This window comes from Microcaecilia unicolor, chromosome 4 (genome assembly GCF_901765095.1).
Source record: "Microcaecilia unicolor chromosome 4, aMicUni1.1, whole genome shotgun sequence".
Classification (NCBI taxonomy): Eukaryota; Metazoa; Chordata; class Amphibia; order Gymnophiona; family Siphonopidae; genus Microcaecilia; species Microcaecilia unicolor.
The window spans coordinates 2,449,450-2,465,197 of record NC_044034.1 but is presented as its reverse complement, the minus strand read 5'-3'; the positions used below and the strand labels follow the sequence as shown (position 1 = coordinate 2,465,197).

Here is a 15,748-nt window from a genome sequence, read left to right as displayed (position 1 = left end):
CTTGGAGCTGGTGTTTCATTCTGTCTCTCATCAGGGCTCCTTCTGTTTGTAGGGGGTTCTCCTGGGTCCCTGTCACTTGGAGCTGGTGTTTCATTCTGTCTCTCATCAGGGCTCTGTTTGCAGGGGGTTCTCCTGGGTCCCTGTCACTTGGAGCTGGTGTTTCAATTCTGTCTCTCATCAGGGCTCCTTCTGTTTGCAGGGGGTTCTCCTGGGTCCCTGTCACTTGGAGCTGGTGTTTCATTCTGTCTCTCATCAGGGCTCTGTTTGCAGGGGGTTCTCCTGGGTCCCTGTCACTTGGAGCTGGTGTTTCATTCTGTTTCTCATCAGGGCTCCTTCTGTTTGCAGGGGGTTCTCCTGGGTCCCTGTCACTTGGAGCTGGTGTTTCATTCTGTTTCTCATCAGGGCTCCTTCTGTTTGCAGGTGGTTCTCCCGGTTCCCATCTGCTTCCTCAGCCTCATGTGATACCTCATGGTTGTCAGCTGACCGGCCTTTGACTCAGTGCCATGGTGAGCAGGAGGAGGAGGGCTCAGAGGGCAGGAAACTTCTAAGAGTGCTGGAGAGACACAGGGTGACAGTGGCAGCGGCTACCCTGCAGGAAGGAACAAGGGAGCATGGCAGCTCGGTAAGAGGAGGGGGAGGGGGATCAGCTATGCAGTGGCTGAGCAGGCTGTAGCCTGTCCTGCTTAAGCCACAACCTGGTTTTCAGTCTGAACACAGCGAAATAGAAATATCCCTGAATTTCATGCATGATGCCACTGGGTACATTTGCCGTTTGAAAGTATTGGGGGTGCAGGTGGGGTAATTCCTCTGCATCTCCCGTCAGCCCTTTCTTCTCCTTTCTCCCCCTTCTCTGTCTCTCCCCACCCCTCACCCCACAGGTTGCACTTATACTCATCCAGCTCTCCTCTCTCTCTCTCCCTTTCCCCTCTTGCTCTCGGGGCACAGATTCCTTCCACCTCCGAAGTTTCTCTCCATGGCCTCTTTCCCTTCAAGCTGCCCCTTCGGATCTGCCTAATTTGGTAAAGTAGTGGCTGGTGTATGTGCTTCTTTGTAGAATCAACTAAATAAATATATTTGGTGGTGTGGAGATGAATACTAATTCTAAATATTAAAGCTTCCACCTGATACAAAATTACAATGATGTATGGGGAAAAGCCTCAAAGAGCTCCCAGATCCAATATCAATCCGTCGGAGCTAAAATAGACCGTCAGGTCTTCTCTTCATCATAGGCAAAAAAACCCCTTTTAGGTGGCCCTTGATGAATTTCTATAGGCAAAAACCCCTCAGGTGGAAGCTTTAATATTTAGAATTTGTGCTTCTTTGTAATCAGGACACCCAGAATGCTGAGGGAGTGCTGTATATTATTTTATTTTATTTGTTGCATTTGTGTCCCACATTTTCCCACCTATTTGCGGGCTCAGTGTGGCTTACAATAAGACTTGAATAATAGAAATACATTTGTTACAACTAAGTTATGGATTACATTGAACAGAGTTGTGCGAGGCATTCGAATATCGTTGGTAGTATAACAATGGGACAAAACATAGAGACATTAGAAAGAGACAATGGGAAAAAAGGGCATTATTAGGCGCCTAGACATATAGTGTACATAGTTCCGTGGACGAATGTATGGTTGACTGGATAAAGGGATGATGGATCAGATGTGGATGTGTATTGCATTGTGGACAGTGAGTGGTCTCTATGTGTATTGGCTCTTTCCATAAGTTTGTTCGAACAGGTGTGTCTTCAGTAGTTTACGGAAGGAGGCTTGTTCGTTGATCATTCTTAGGTTGCGTGGTAATGTATTCCAAGACTTCGTGCTCTTGTAGGAAAAGGTTGACGCGTGTATCGTCTTGTACTTCAAGCCCCTGCAGGTTGGGTAATGAAGGTTGAGGTGAGTTCGGGATGATCTTTTGGCGTTTCTAGGTGGTAGGTTTATTAAATCAGACATGTACGCTGGGGCTTCACCGTAAATGATCTTATGGACTAGTGTGCAAGTTTAAAAGTAACGCGGTCCTTGAGTGGAAGCCAATGTAGTTTCTCTCGTAGTGGTTTTGCCCTTTCATATTTAGGTTTTCCGAAGATGAGCCTGGCTGCTGTGTTCTGGGCTGTTTGAAGTTTCCTTAGTATTTGCTCTTTGCAGCCAGCGTATAATGAGTTGCAGTAATCCAAGTGGCTAAGGACGAGGGATTGCACTAGGCTGCGGAAGACGAATCTTGGGAAGAATGGTCTAATTCTTTTCAATTTCCACATGCTGAAGAACATCTTCTTGGTTATGTTGTTTGCGTGAGTTTCGAGTGTTAGGTGGCGGTCGATAGTCACTCCAAGGATTTTTAGTGTTTCTGAGATTGGAAGTTTTAGGTTTGGTGTGTTTATCACGTTGAATTCTGTTGTGTTGTATTGGGAGGTGAGTATCAGGCATTGGGTTTTTTCTGCGTTCAGTTTCAGGCGGAATGCATCTGCCCATGTGTTCATGATGTGTAGACTTTTATTGATTTCGCTGGAGATTTCTTTGATGTCTTGTTTGAATGGGATGTATATTGTCACATCATCGGCGTATATGTACGGGTTGAGGTTATGGTTTGATAGGAGTTTTGCTAAAGGGATCATCATTAGGTTGAATATAGTTGGAGAGAGAGGTGATCCCTGTGGGACTCCACATTCAGGTATCCATGCCTTGGACGTGGTTGAATTTGATGTGACTTGATACGAGCGCAGGGTTAGGAACCCCTTGAACCAATTCAAGACATTTCCTCCGATGCCAAAGTATTCTGAATTACACCTCTGTGCTACCAGCCTTTCTTATGCCACTTCTTTGTAAGCCACATTGAGCCTGCAAAAAGGTGGTAAAATGTGGGATACAAGTGCAATAAATACAAAATAAAGAGATGTGCTACTGTTTGATATGACTTTTGCCATCAGTGGGCTTTCTGCTCATTAGCAGTGAACAGAGTCCAGGAGGGGAAAGGATTTATGGTCCTAAATTGGCCTCTGAAAATTTACTAGGCTGAGTGCATACATTTTTACTCTTAAATTTAGGAGCATAAAAGGTGGGTTGACAGCAGGAGCAGACTTAGAGTACATGAGAGTAGCCATACTGGGTCAGACCAATGGTCCATCTAGCCCAGTATCCTGTTTTACAAACAGTGACCAAGCCAGGTCACAAGTACCTGGCAGATACCCAAATTGTGGCAACCTTCCATACAAAAAAAAATCCCAGGGCAGGCAGTTGCTTCCCATGTCTGTCTCAAAAGCAAGCTATTTTATTTATTTATTTTTTATTTATTTGTTACATTTGTACCCCACATTTTCCCACCTATTTGCAGGCTCAATGTGGCTTACATACTACCGTATGGCGATCGCCAAATCCGGTATGAACAAATACAAAGTGATGTTATGGTAGAGTAAGGTTCATGTGTAACGGACACATTAGGGAATCGTAGAGAGGAAGGGTTATTATATGTCCATTACATGCTTTGGTTTGGTTGTGTTGCAGGGCACAGACATTTAAGTTGGGTCGGTAGGGTATGCCTTTTTGAACAGGTTAGTTTTTAGTGATTTGCAGAAGTTTAGGTGGTCGTACGTTGTTTTCACGGCTTTTGGTAATGCGTTCCAGAGTTCTGTGCTTTTGTAGGAAAAGCTGGATGCATGAGTTGATTTGTATTTGAGTCCTTTGCAGCTTGGGTAGTGGAGATTTAGATATGTTCGTGTTGATCCTGTTGTGTTTCTGGTAGGTAGGTCTATGAGGCCTGTCATGTTTTCCAGGGCTTCGCTGTAGCTAATTTTATGAACCAGGGTGCAGATTTTGAAAGCAATATGTTCCTTGATTGAGAGCCAGTGCAGTTTTTCTCGGAGGGGTTTGGCGCTTTCGAATCGTGTTTTTCCAAATATAAGCCTGTCTGCCGTGTTTTGTGCAGTTTGAAGTTTCTTTATGATTTGTTCTTTGCAACCCACATAGATTCCAAGTATCAAGTTGCGGAATATTTCTCTCTGGAAGAATGGATTCATGCGTTTGAGTTTCCACATTGAGTGGAACATTTTCTTTGTTGTGGATTTCACTTGGTTCTCTAGTGTGAGGTTACGGTCGATTGTAACGCCGAGAATTTTCAGGCTGTCTGAGATAGGGAGGGTATAATCTGGGGTGTTTATGTTTGTGGGTTTGTTTGTATTGTATTGGGATGAGAGGATGAGACAGTGTGTTCTTTCTGTATTGAGTTTTAGTTGAAATGCATTTGCCCATGAGTTCATGATGTTCCTGCTGAGCTTAATTTCGTTGATGATCTCTGTCAGATCATGTTTGTAAGGAATGTATATTGTGACATCGTCTGCATAGATGAAAGGGTTTAAGCCTTGGTTGGATAAGGATTTGGCTAGTGGGGTCATCATTAGGTTGAAAAGGATCTGTGATAGTGGTGATCCTTGAGGTACTTCGCATTCAGCTTTCCACGGTGGTGATATGTTTGAGCTTGATTTCAGTTGATATGTTCTAGTGGTTAGGAAACCCTTGATCCAACTGAGTATGTTTCCACCGACCCCCAAGTAATCTAGGAGTCTTAGTAGCATTTTATGGTTTACCATGTTGAACGCACTAGACATGTCGAATTGGAGGAGAAGTATGCTATTCCCTTTTGCTATTTTCTGCTTGAATTTGACTAGGAGGGTAATTAGTACTGTTTCAGTGCTATGGAGGTGGCGGAATCCTGATTGTGATTCATGTAGTATTGTGAATTTGTTTATATAATCACTGAGTTGTTTGGTTACCATACTTTCCCTCAGTTTGACTACCAGTGGAATAGAGGCTACTGGGTGGTAGTTAGTGATTTCGTTTGTTATTTTCTTGGGATCTTTTGGTATTGGGGTGAGTAGGATTTGTCCAAAGGTTTTTTAAACCCAGATACACTAACCGCTGTTACCACATCCTCCGACAAAGAGTTCCAGAGCTTAACTATTTGTTGAGTGAAAACAATATTTCCTCCTATTTGTTTTAAAAGTATTTCCATTTATGACCTGTCCCCTTGACCAGTTATTAAGAGGAGTAAAAATGTATTTTCAAAAGAAATATATAAAAGTTTTGAAACTAATTAATACATTTAAAAGGATTTGCCACGTTTTGGACCGATGAAGAACTGGGTGAATAGACCTTAGAGTAAGTATATGAAAGCTTGAGCATCACCGCTGATGGTCCACTGTACAGTTTATTTGAGAAGGTGTTGTTTGCTGTTTTCATTGACCCTTTCGATTGATTGTATTAATTCCCAGCATGTTCATCTACACTACAAAACATACAAGCTTGTACACAGTAGCTGCAAATCATAATTCACCAAAATCTTGCTCTACAGCTGGCTCCCTGCTGCAGTCCCTCAATTTTCTTGTGTCGTGGTCCTTACGCTGCTGACCCCCCCCCCCCTCCCCCTTCTCTCTGACAGGGTCTCTTCACTTGTTGCCCTTCTCATGTACATTGGGATTCCAGTGCAATGTTTGTTTTTGGAACCGGATCAGAGCCTGAGGTGAGTCTCTGGTTTCTTTTTCAGTTTGGGATTTTTATATCTACTGCTGTTCTTTCACTGTATGAAAAATTGTACAGCCGCTTCCTGTCATCCTGTAGAGCTTGATTTACAGGGGGAACCACCAATACAGAGCTGCTGAGTTACCCAGGTCCAGATGGGAGATTTTAGGCCATTCCTAGATTTCTGACAGCCCCTTCCTGATGTCTTATGGGACCCGAAAAACTGATTTTAGTGGGTAGAATCGGGAGCATAAGTACCACACTGATTTGGGATGTAAGTTCAAATCCAGGATTGGCCAAAAGTTTCATTCATTGGACTGGGTAACTTGGCAGCTCTGCCACTGTCTGATGATGGGTATTTCAACCCCCCCCCCCCCCCCCTTCCCTCAAGTAGATTTCATGGTCCTCTTTTCCTCCCCTCTTCCTTTGCAAATCCTGGACACTTCTTCTTCCTTGCTGGCAGGAAGGGAGCGATGTCTCATCACCTTGTTTTCTGGTATCAGCTCTTAAGATGTCCACAGGGCACATTAATGGCCCATCCTGTGTGACTGGAATCAGGATAAGGGAAGGCTGACATTTCTTAATATACTGCTCCTTACTTCTCCAGCAGAGTTGGGGTGGGGGGGGGGGGGGACTGAGCTGCAGAAGAGGGGAAAGGAGGAGGTGGAATTAGGGAAGGTGAGGAGTCATTAGATCAAACGAAGGGGATAAGACAGGAGAGTGAACTGGATCGAGCTGGCAGTGCAAAAGTCTAGGATAAGCACAGCAGTGAGGGGTAAAACCACGAATAGGAACAGAGGCCCCTCAGCTGAAGGGGAACGAGGGGTAAAATCTGGAATAAGCACTGAGAATCTTTTAACTGTGGAGGAATGAGGAATGAAGTAGAGAAGCTGCACAGGAATGGGGATCGTGGGAATCTCATGAAACCTGTTGCCACGGGACTGTAGTCAAAATCTCTGGCAACACCAGAATGAGGCCTGGAATGCCCGGAGTGGTAGCCGAAATGCCAGACTGAGACTTGGAACACTTATTGGTTGAATAGTGAATACCGCCCCCAAAACTACCGGAGGCTGGAAATAGAGGGTTGGAAGTGAGTAAGTAATAGCGTCAGCTCCTGTGGGCATGAGTGGGGATGGAGGAGCTTAATTGTGGGGTTGGGTGAGGATGTGTGAAATTTCTGTCCCTATGCAACTCTCTGCAGTGAAGTCTTGGATAAGCACACAGGAGTCTTAGCTGTGGTGGAGTAAGGGTTAAAGGATAGTGAGAGGATCTCTTTACTGGCGTGTTTTTTGCTGGGAAATTGCTTTTAAACTTAGGGAAAGGTAAATTTAGAGTTAAATAGGTGATCTCAGTGTTTAATTTAGCAAAGGCAGTTTATCGAAATTTTCTTTTGTTTAGCATTTGAAGTCTCTCCATTGCCCCTGGTACAAAATAAGTACCTGAATATATGTAAACCGCTTTGAATGTAGTTGCAAAAACCACAGAAAGGCAGTATATCAAGTCCCATTTCCCTTATGACATCACAATATCAGAAGTGAGCCAAGTATCGGGCAATCAAGCCATTGTGACATCACTGATGAGGTTGGCTCTTATTGGTGGAATGAGTGGAGGAGTAGCCTAGTGGTTAGTGCAGTGGACTTTGATCCTGGGGAACTGAGTTTGATTCCCACTGCAGCTCCTTGTGACTCTGGGCAAGTCACTTAACCCTCCTTTGTTCCTGGTACAAAATAAGTACCTGAATATATGTAAACCGCTTTGAATGGAGTTGCAAAAACCTCAGAAAGGCGGTATATCAAGTCCCATTTCCCTTTCCCTGTATTACAGTTTCATAGGCTAGAGTTTACTTTGGCATCAGTGTAGAGCAGAGCTGATAGTCATGAGAAATCTCAGTTTAGAGTTTAATTTCCTCCCACTCACCCCAGGCCTGATCTCTGATTTATAGGTCCTTGAACAAATTAGGAGGCTGGAAAGTTAATTAGGAATCTCTATCAGCAATTAGCTCTTAGAAATAGTCTACTTAGGTCTATAGAGGGGAACCTGCTAATAACATTACAAATAATAATAATGATAAACCCTAATTGCTCTGAGTACTACTACTACTTCTACTACTTATCATTTCTATAGCGCTACAAGGCGTAAGTAGCAGTGATTAATGTGGCTTCCGTGGCCTTGAGCGATTTTAGTAGTGGTAACATAGTAACATAGAGGGGCATAATCGAACGGGGGCGCCCATCTCTAATGACGGCCCCGTAAAGCGGCGTACCCGACCGTATTATTGAAACAAGATGGGCGGCCATCTTTAGTTTCGATAATACGGTCGGGGCCGGCCAAATCTCAACATTTGGGCCGCCCTTAGAAATGGCCGACATCGGTTTTTGCCGATAATGGAAACTAATGGCGGCCATCTCAAACCCGGCCAAATCCAAGTCAAATGTTGAGATTTGGCTGGTCATGGGAGGAGCCAGCATTTGTAGTGCAGTGGTCCACCTCACATGCCAGGACACCAACCGGGCACCCTAGGGGGCACTGCAGTGGACTTCAGAAATTGCTCCCAGGAACATAGCTCCCTTACCTTGTGTGCTGAGCCCCCCAACCCCCCCCCCAAAAACCCACTACCCACAACTGTACAACACTACCATAGCCCTTAAAGGGTAACGGGGGGGGGGGGGGCACCTAGATGTGGGTACAGTGGGTTTTGGTGGGTTTTGGAGGGCTCCCATTTACCACCACAAATGTACCCACTAAAAACTGCTCCAGGTACCTGCATACTGCTGTGATGGAGCTGGGTATGACATTTGAGGCTGACATAGAGGCTGGCAAAAAAATGTTTTTAAATTTTTTTTTTGGGTGGAGGGGGTTGGTGACCACTGGGGGAGTAAGGGGAGGTGATCCCCGATTCCCTCCGGTGGTCATCTGGTCAGTTTGGGCACCTTTTCATGGCTTGGTCGTGAACAAAAAGGGACCAAGTAAAGTTGTCCATGTGCTCGTCAGAGCTGGCTTTCTTTTTTCCATTATCGGCCGAGGCCGGCCATCTCTTAACCACGCCCTCGTCCCGCCTTCGGTACACTGCCGACATGCCCCCTTGAACTTTGGCTGGCCCTGCGATGGAAACCAGTTGAAGCCGGCCAAAATCGGCTTTCGATTATACCGATTTGGCCAACTTTAGGAGAAGGCCGGCCATCTCCCGATTTGTGTCGGAAGATGGCCGCCCTTCTCCTTCGAAAATAAGCTGATAGTAACATAGTAGATGACGGCAGAGAAATACCTGCATGGTCCATCCAGTCTGCCCAACAAGATAAACTCATATGTGCTACTTTTTGTGTATACCTTACCTTGATTTGTATCTCCCATTTTCAGAGCACAGACCGTAGAAGTCTGCCCGGCACTAGCTCCGCCTCCCAACCACTAGCCCCGCCTCCCAGTGGTGTTTTGCCTGTTGATTAAGTGTAATCCAGTCCCTTACCTGGATGCAGGTTTTGATGACAGATATGCCACTGTGCGTTCTTGTGGGTGTCAGATGTTATATTGTGGTTCCAACACTGTCTCTGCACTTAGCAGATAAGTTTCAAATTTTATTCGCATTTTCTACTCCACCTTACAGACAAGCCAACTAGGCAGCTTACAATGTAGTATCGATTAAAAGGGGAAGCTAGAGTAGGAACAGACAGCGTAACAGCAAAGGATGGCGGAACTCCATTAACCCTAGGAAGAGGGTTACAGGTACAGTTGGGTTTCAGAGTTCAAAGTGGATTAGATCACAATACGTCTAGGATGTAACCTCAATTAAAAATTTGGCATAGATACAAATCTTTTTCTTAATCACATATTCAGAGAACAGTAAATTCTTTAAACCCTTCTTAACCATATTGTAGGTAATTAATGACCATAAATTAGTGGGTAACAATTGTCAAAATTTACCTGGCTGATATGCAAACTAACTTATAAATATTTCTTCATAATATTGCCTTTAGGACTTACTATGAAGAAAATTACGAGTATTATACAGATTTCCACCTAGTGAATAATGCACAATAGATATCAAATAACTTGACACTAGTCCATGTGCAATTTTCCGTAGCAAACAACCTAATTTATAGGTTATCCTGGCTTCAACAGGGAGCCAATGGAGTTTAATGAAATAAGCTGTAATTTTATCCGATTTTCTGGGTGGTTTGTATTTTTCTCAGTAAGTAGACAATATTACAATAGTCCCAACTTGCTAAGAATTAATGACTGGCCTACAAGTCTCAACAAATCGGTTGGGAAGTATTTAGGAATAATCCTTAATCTGCTTGAGTTTATCTGAGATTCCATGGATAATTTATTGTCCAACATAGTTCCCAATATCTTTATATATTGATCCAAAAAAAACCCTTAGGGGTCCTTTTACTAAGCCACGGTAAAAAGTGGACTGTGGTAGCATAGGTGTGTGTATTGGGTGCATGTCGAGCCAGTTTTTACCGCATGTGCAAAAAAGGGCTTTTTTTAAAATGGGACTGAAAAAGAGCCTGTGGTAAAACTGAAACCAGCACGCACCCAAAACCCCAAACTGGCCTGAGCCCTGAACACCACCCATTGATCAGGCGGTAACAGCTCATGCGCGGCAAGTGCCGATTACCGCTGGAAACGACATTCGTGGGAGGAAATAAATAAGTAAATCATACAGGCGGTATGGGCGTGCAGCAAATCTGAAATTGCCACCAGGGCACGGAAGGCTGTCGGTAGTCTCGTTTTGGCACACACACATAGCGCCTAATGTGCCTTTGTAAAAGGGCCCCTTAGCTAGGGAAGGGAAAGGGAAATGGAACTTGATATACCGCCTTTCTGAGGTTTTTGCAACTACATTCAAAGCAGTTTACATATATTCAGGTACTTATTTTGTACCAGGGGCAATGGAGGGTTAAGTGACTTGCCCAGAGTCACAGGGAGCTGCAGTGGGAATCGAACCCAGTTCCCCAGGATTGAAGTCTGCTGCACTTACCACTAGGCTACTCCTCCACTCATTATTCCACCAATAAGAGCCAACCTCATCAGTGATGTCACAATGGCTTGATTGCCCAATACAGTTCCCCAGGATCAAAGTCCACTGCACTAACCACTAGGCTACTCCTCCACTCATTCCACCAATAAGAGCCAACCTCATCAGTGATGTCACAATGGATTAAAGTCCATTGCACTAACCACTAGGCTACTCCTCCACTCATTCCACCAATAAGAGCCAACCTCATCAGTGATGTCACAATGGCTTGATTGCCTGATACTTGGCTCACTTCTGATATTGTGATGTCATAAGGGAAAGGGAAATGGGACTTGATATACCGCCTTTCTGAGGTTTTTGCAACTACATTCAAAGTGGTTTGCATATATTCAGGTACTTATTTTGTACCAGGGGCAATGGAGGGTTAAGTGACTTACCCAGAGTCACAAGGTGCTGCAGTGGGAATGTCTTCACGAGGGAGCCCCCCATGGTGGTCCTCCCACCATGTGGGTGAATGTTAACATAAGTACATAAGTAATGCCATACTGGGAAAAGACCAAGGGTCCATCGAGCCCAGCATCCTGTCCACGACAGCGGCCAATCCAGGCCAAGGGCACCTGGCGAGCTTCCCAAACGTACAAACATTCTATACATGTTGTTCCTGGAATTGTGGATTTTTCCCAAGTCCATTTAGTAGCGGTTTATGGACTTGTCCTTTAGGAAACCGTCCAACCCCTTTTTAAACTCTGCTAAGTTAACCGCCTTCACCACTTTCTCCGGCAACGAATTCCAGAGTTTAATTACACGTTGGGTGAAGAAAAATTTTCTCCGATTTGTTTTAAATTTACTACACTGTAGTTTCATCGCATGCCCCCTAATCCTAGTATTTTTGGAAAGCGTGAACAGACGCTTCACATCCACCTGTTCCACTCCACTCATTATTTTATATACCTCTATCATGTCTCCCCTCAGCCGTCTCTTCTCCAAGCTGTATAGCCCTAGCCTCCTTAGTCTTTCTTCATAGGGAAGTCGTCTCATCCCCACTATCATTTTAGTCGCCCTTCGCTGCACCTTTTCCAATTCTACTATATCTTTCTTGAGATGCGGCGACCAGAATTGAACACAATACTCAAGGTGCGGTCGCACCATGGAGCGATACAACGGCATTATAACATCCTCACACCTGTTTTCCATACCTTTCCTAATGATACCCAACATTCTATTCGCTTTCCTAGCCGCAGCAGCACACTGAGCAGAAGTTTTCAGTGTGTTATCGACGACGACACCCAGATCCCTTTCTTGGTCCGTAACTCCTAACGTGGAACCTTGCATGACGTAGCTATAATTCGGGTTCTTTTTTCCCACATGCATCACCTTGCACTTGCTCACATTAAACGTCATCTGCCATTTAGCCGCCCAGTCTCCCAGTCTCGTAAGGTCCTCTTGTAATTTTTCACAATCCTATCGCGAGTTAACGACTTTGAATAACTTTGTGTCATCAGCAAATTTAATTACCTCGCTAGTTACTCCCATCTCTAAATCATTTATAAATATATTAAAAAGCAGCGGTCCTAGCACAGACCCCTGAGGAACCCCACTACCCTTCTCCATTGTGAATACTGCCCATTTAACCCCACTCTCTGTTTCCTATCCTTCAACCAGTTTTTAATCCACAATAGGACATTTCCTCCTATCCCATGACCCTCCAATTTCCTCTGTAGCCTTTCATGAGGTACCTTGTCAAACGCCTTTTGAAAATCCAGATACACAATATCAACCGGTTCCCCTTTGTCCACATGTTTGTTCACTCCTTCAAAGAATTGAAGTAAATTGGTCAGGCAAGATTTCCCCACACAAAAGCCGTGCTGACTTGGTCTTAGTAATCCATGTCCTCGGATGTGCTCTGTAATTTTGTTTTTAATAATAGCCTCTACCATTTTCCCCGGCACTGACGTCAGACTCACCGGTCTATAATTTCCCGGATCTCCCCTGGAGCCTTTTTAAAAAATCGGCGTTACATTGGCCATCCTCCAATCTTCCGGTACCACGCTCGATTTTAAGGATAAGTTGCATATCACTAGCAGTAGCTCCGCAAGCTCATTTTTCAGTTCTATCAGTACTCTAGGATGACTACCATCCGGTCCAGGAGATTTGCTACTCTTCAGTTTGCTGAACTGCCCCATTACGTCCTCCAGGTTTACCGTGAAGTCAGTAAGTTTCTCCGACTCGTCTGCTTGAAATACCATTTCCGACACTGGTATCCCTCCCAAATCTTCCTCGGTGAAGACCGAAGCAAAGAATTCATTCAGTCTCTCCGCTACGTCTTTGTCTTCCTTGATCGCCCCTTTTACCCCTCAGTCATCCAGCGGCCCAACCGATTCTTTTGCCGGCTTCCTGCTTTTAATATACCGAAAAAAAATTTTACTATGTTTTTTTGCCTCTAATGCTATCTTTTTTTCGTAATCCCTCTTGGCCTTCTTTATCTGCGCCTTGCCTTTGCTTTGACACTCCTTATGCTGCTTCTTGTTATTTTCAGACGGTTCCTTCTTCCATTTTCTGAAGGCGTTTCTTTCAGCCCTAATAGCTTCCTTCACCTCACTTTTCAACCAGGCAATAAGCATCATTGAAAAGGAAAGTCTTGAGGGCAATTTTGAATTGAGGAAGAGATGTCTGAGTTTAGTAAATTTATTTATGAAATTGTGTAAAGCATGTTTTACACATAGAAAATGTCTCTGATATAACTGAATGTTCACCAAAAGTCAATTTTAAATCTGGAGAAAATTCAATAAGCTGATTTATTATTTTCCACCCCAAAACTTATTCTTTATAATATAGAGGCATATTTTCAAAGCATTTAACTTACAAAGTTACATAGAGGGGCACTTTTGATATGATCTTGCTCAAAACATCCAGAATCCGAATAACAAATATAGTGATTTTTGAAACAGCAAAATGTCTGTCTTTTATTTGTTCAAAATGGCCACTTGCTAGATGTGCATGTGCTCTGTGCATTTATCTTTTTGGTCCATTTTCAAAAAAAAAAAAAAAACCCATCCAAGTGAAAAATGCACAAAATCAAGCCATTGGGATGTAGGAGGAGGAGCCATCATGCTTAGAGTGGCCACACAGACACCCCAACAAAGCAGTGGGGTACCCTAGGAGCGCTGCAATGGAGTTCACATTAAAAGCTCCTAGGTACATATCTCACCGTTACACCCTTATATTGTATGGGAAGCCCTCCAAAACCCACCAAAAACCTACTGTACACTACTACAATAGCCTGTATGCCTGCAGGTGTTACCAGGGTTACCATATGGCTCCAGAAAAAGGAGGACGGATTGAGCCAGCCGGGTTTTACTTCCATTGCTTTCCATTGAAAGCAATGGAAGTAAAACCCAGCTGGCGCAATTGCTTTCCATTGAAAGCAATGGAAGTAAAACCCGGCTGGCTCAATCCGTCCTCCTTTTTCTGGAGCCATATGGTAACCCTAGGTGTTACCTATATGTGGGTACGTAGGTTTTTGATGGGTTATGCAGGGCTGACACTTTCCACCACAAGTGTAACAGTTAGAGTGGGATATGGGTCTGGGTCCCTTTCTCTGCAGTGTACTACATTGAACACTAGGCTACTCCAGGGTCCTGCTAATAGGACTGGCCATAACATCTGAAGCTGTCATAGAGACTAGTATGGGGGTAGAGGGGATCATTCATTTATTCCTCCAGTAATCATCTGGTCATTTAGGGCACTTCTTGTGGCTTAGTCGTTATTAAAAGAGGTCTAGCTCAAAACGTTTTAGTCCTGGACATTTTGGTTTTGTTCCATTATGGCAGAAAAATATCCAAGTGTTAGGAATGCCCTAATCCCACCTCCCCAACACCCCCCCCCCCCCCCCCCGCCCTGTCATTTAGATGTACTGCATACAAAATGCATAGATAAATGTCCGCAAAATAGGTTTCAAAAATAGCGATTTGAACATTTTGGCAAGCAAAAGATGCAAATGCTGATTTATGCCACTTTTTAGACCTTTTCTCTTTCAAAAATGAGCCCATGCAACTTTGTAAGTCTAAGTGCTTTGAAAATGAGCCCCATAATCAAGGGTATACCATGCCAAGGATTTCTAAATTTCTCACCAATGTTGCCTTAGAGATAATGTAACTTGAAACTTGATTTTTTGGAAAAATATGATGTGTGCTGAGAACAGTATTACCTTGCCAGTCATCTCACACTTTCCATTCACCTGACCTTAGCTCCAGCTGGTTCTGAGTCTTGGCCTTGTCCTCTTCAGATTTATACTTTATGCTTATGCCATGTATCATGGCGCCACCTTGTGGTGATCTTGTTCTTAGTCCGTGGAGTCCCTGGGATGCTATAGCTGGAACCTTCCTTCTCATAGGTTATGAAAGTTGCATTATGACAGTTTTCCCCCAGCGTTAGGGAATCCCTAAGTTTGTATTCTGTATCCTGATTGGGCACCTGTACAGGTAACAGGACATTCGTTACGGAGATTTTCCCTGGGAGAGGTCTCTCCATTTTTCAAGATGTTCTGAGCTCCACCTGCAGCAGCAATGACAGAACCTAAAGAAAGCATCACTTTTTATACTAACTTCCTACCCGATCATGTCTGTTTATTTAGAAGAAAAACGTGCTTGTTTCAACAAGCTTATCCTGTTTAGGGATGTGAAACCATCCTCTTTTTGGACTCTTGGGGTTATAAAGGGGTAGGATGTTCCTGGCTAGTTTATCACACCGTGGGGGGGGGGGGGGGGGGGGGGGGGGATGTTATCAACGTGGGCTACCATTAAGACGTTATTTTACTGTTAACCCCAGTAACTAGGTCTCTTTGCATAAAATGGGGCCTGTTCTAAAATAACACGTCTTAACAGTAGGCCACATTGATAGCTTCCTCCTCCCTTAGTGTGAAGAGTTTCAGGGCCTGATGCACAAAAGTTCATGTTAAAAACTGCATGTGTTTAGATCTTCGGTAGAACTTACCGATTTGTAAATATACATAGTAACATAGTAGATGACGGCAGAAAAAGACCTGCACGGTCCATCCAGTCTGCCCAACAAGATAAACTCATATGTGCTACTTTTTGTGTATACCTTACCTTGATTTGTATCTGTCATTTTCAGGGCACAGACCGTATAAGTCTGCCCAGCACTATCCCCGCCCCCCAACCACCCGCCCCGTCTCCCACCACCGGCTCTGGCACAAACCGTATAAGTCTGCCCAGCACTATCCCCGCCTCCCAACCACCCGCCCC

At 44.2% G+C, this 15,748-nt stretch overlaps 1 protein-coding gene across 3 annotated transcripts in view; it reads left to right on the top strand.

Moving 5' to 3' along the window:
- The first annotated feature begins 529 nt into the window (after positions 1-529).
- TPP1 (tripeptidyl peptidase 1) overlaps positions 530-15,748 on the top strand; it is a 63,030-nt gene continuing 47,811 nt past the window's right edge. For all 3 annotated transcript variants that reach the window (XR_003941835.1, XM_030199778.1, XM_030199777.1), the window contains exons 1-2: positions 530-622; positions 5,427-5,507. Coding sequence is in view for 2 of the 3 variants with exons in the window: in XM_030199778.1 (XP_030055638.1) it covers positions 612-622; positions 5,427-5,507 (92 nt within the window). In the remaining variant the exon portion in view is untranslated. The remainder of the gene's footprint in view (positions 623-5,426; positions 5,508-15,748) is intronic.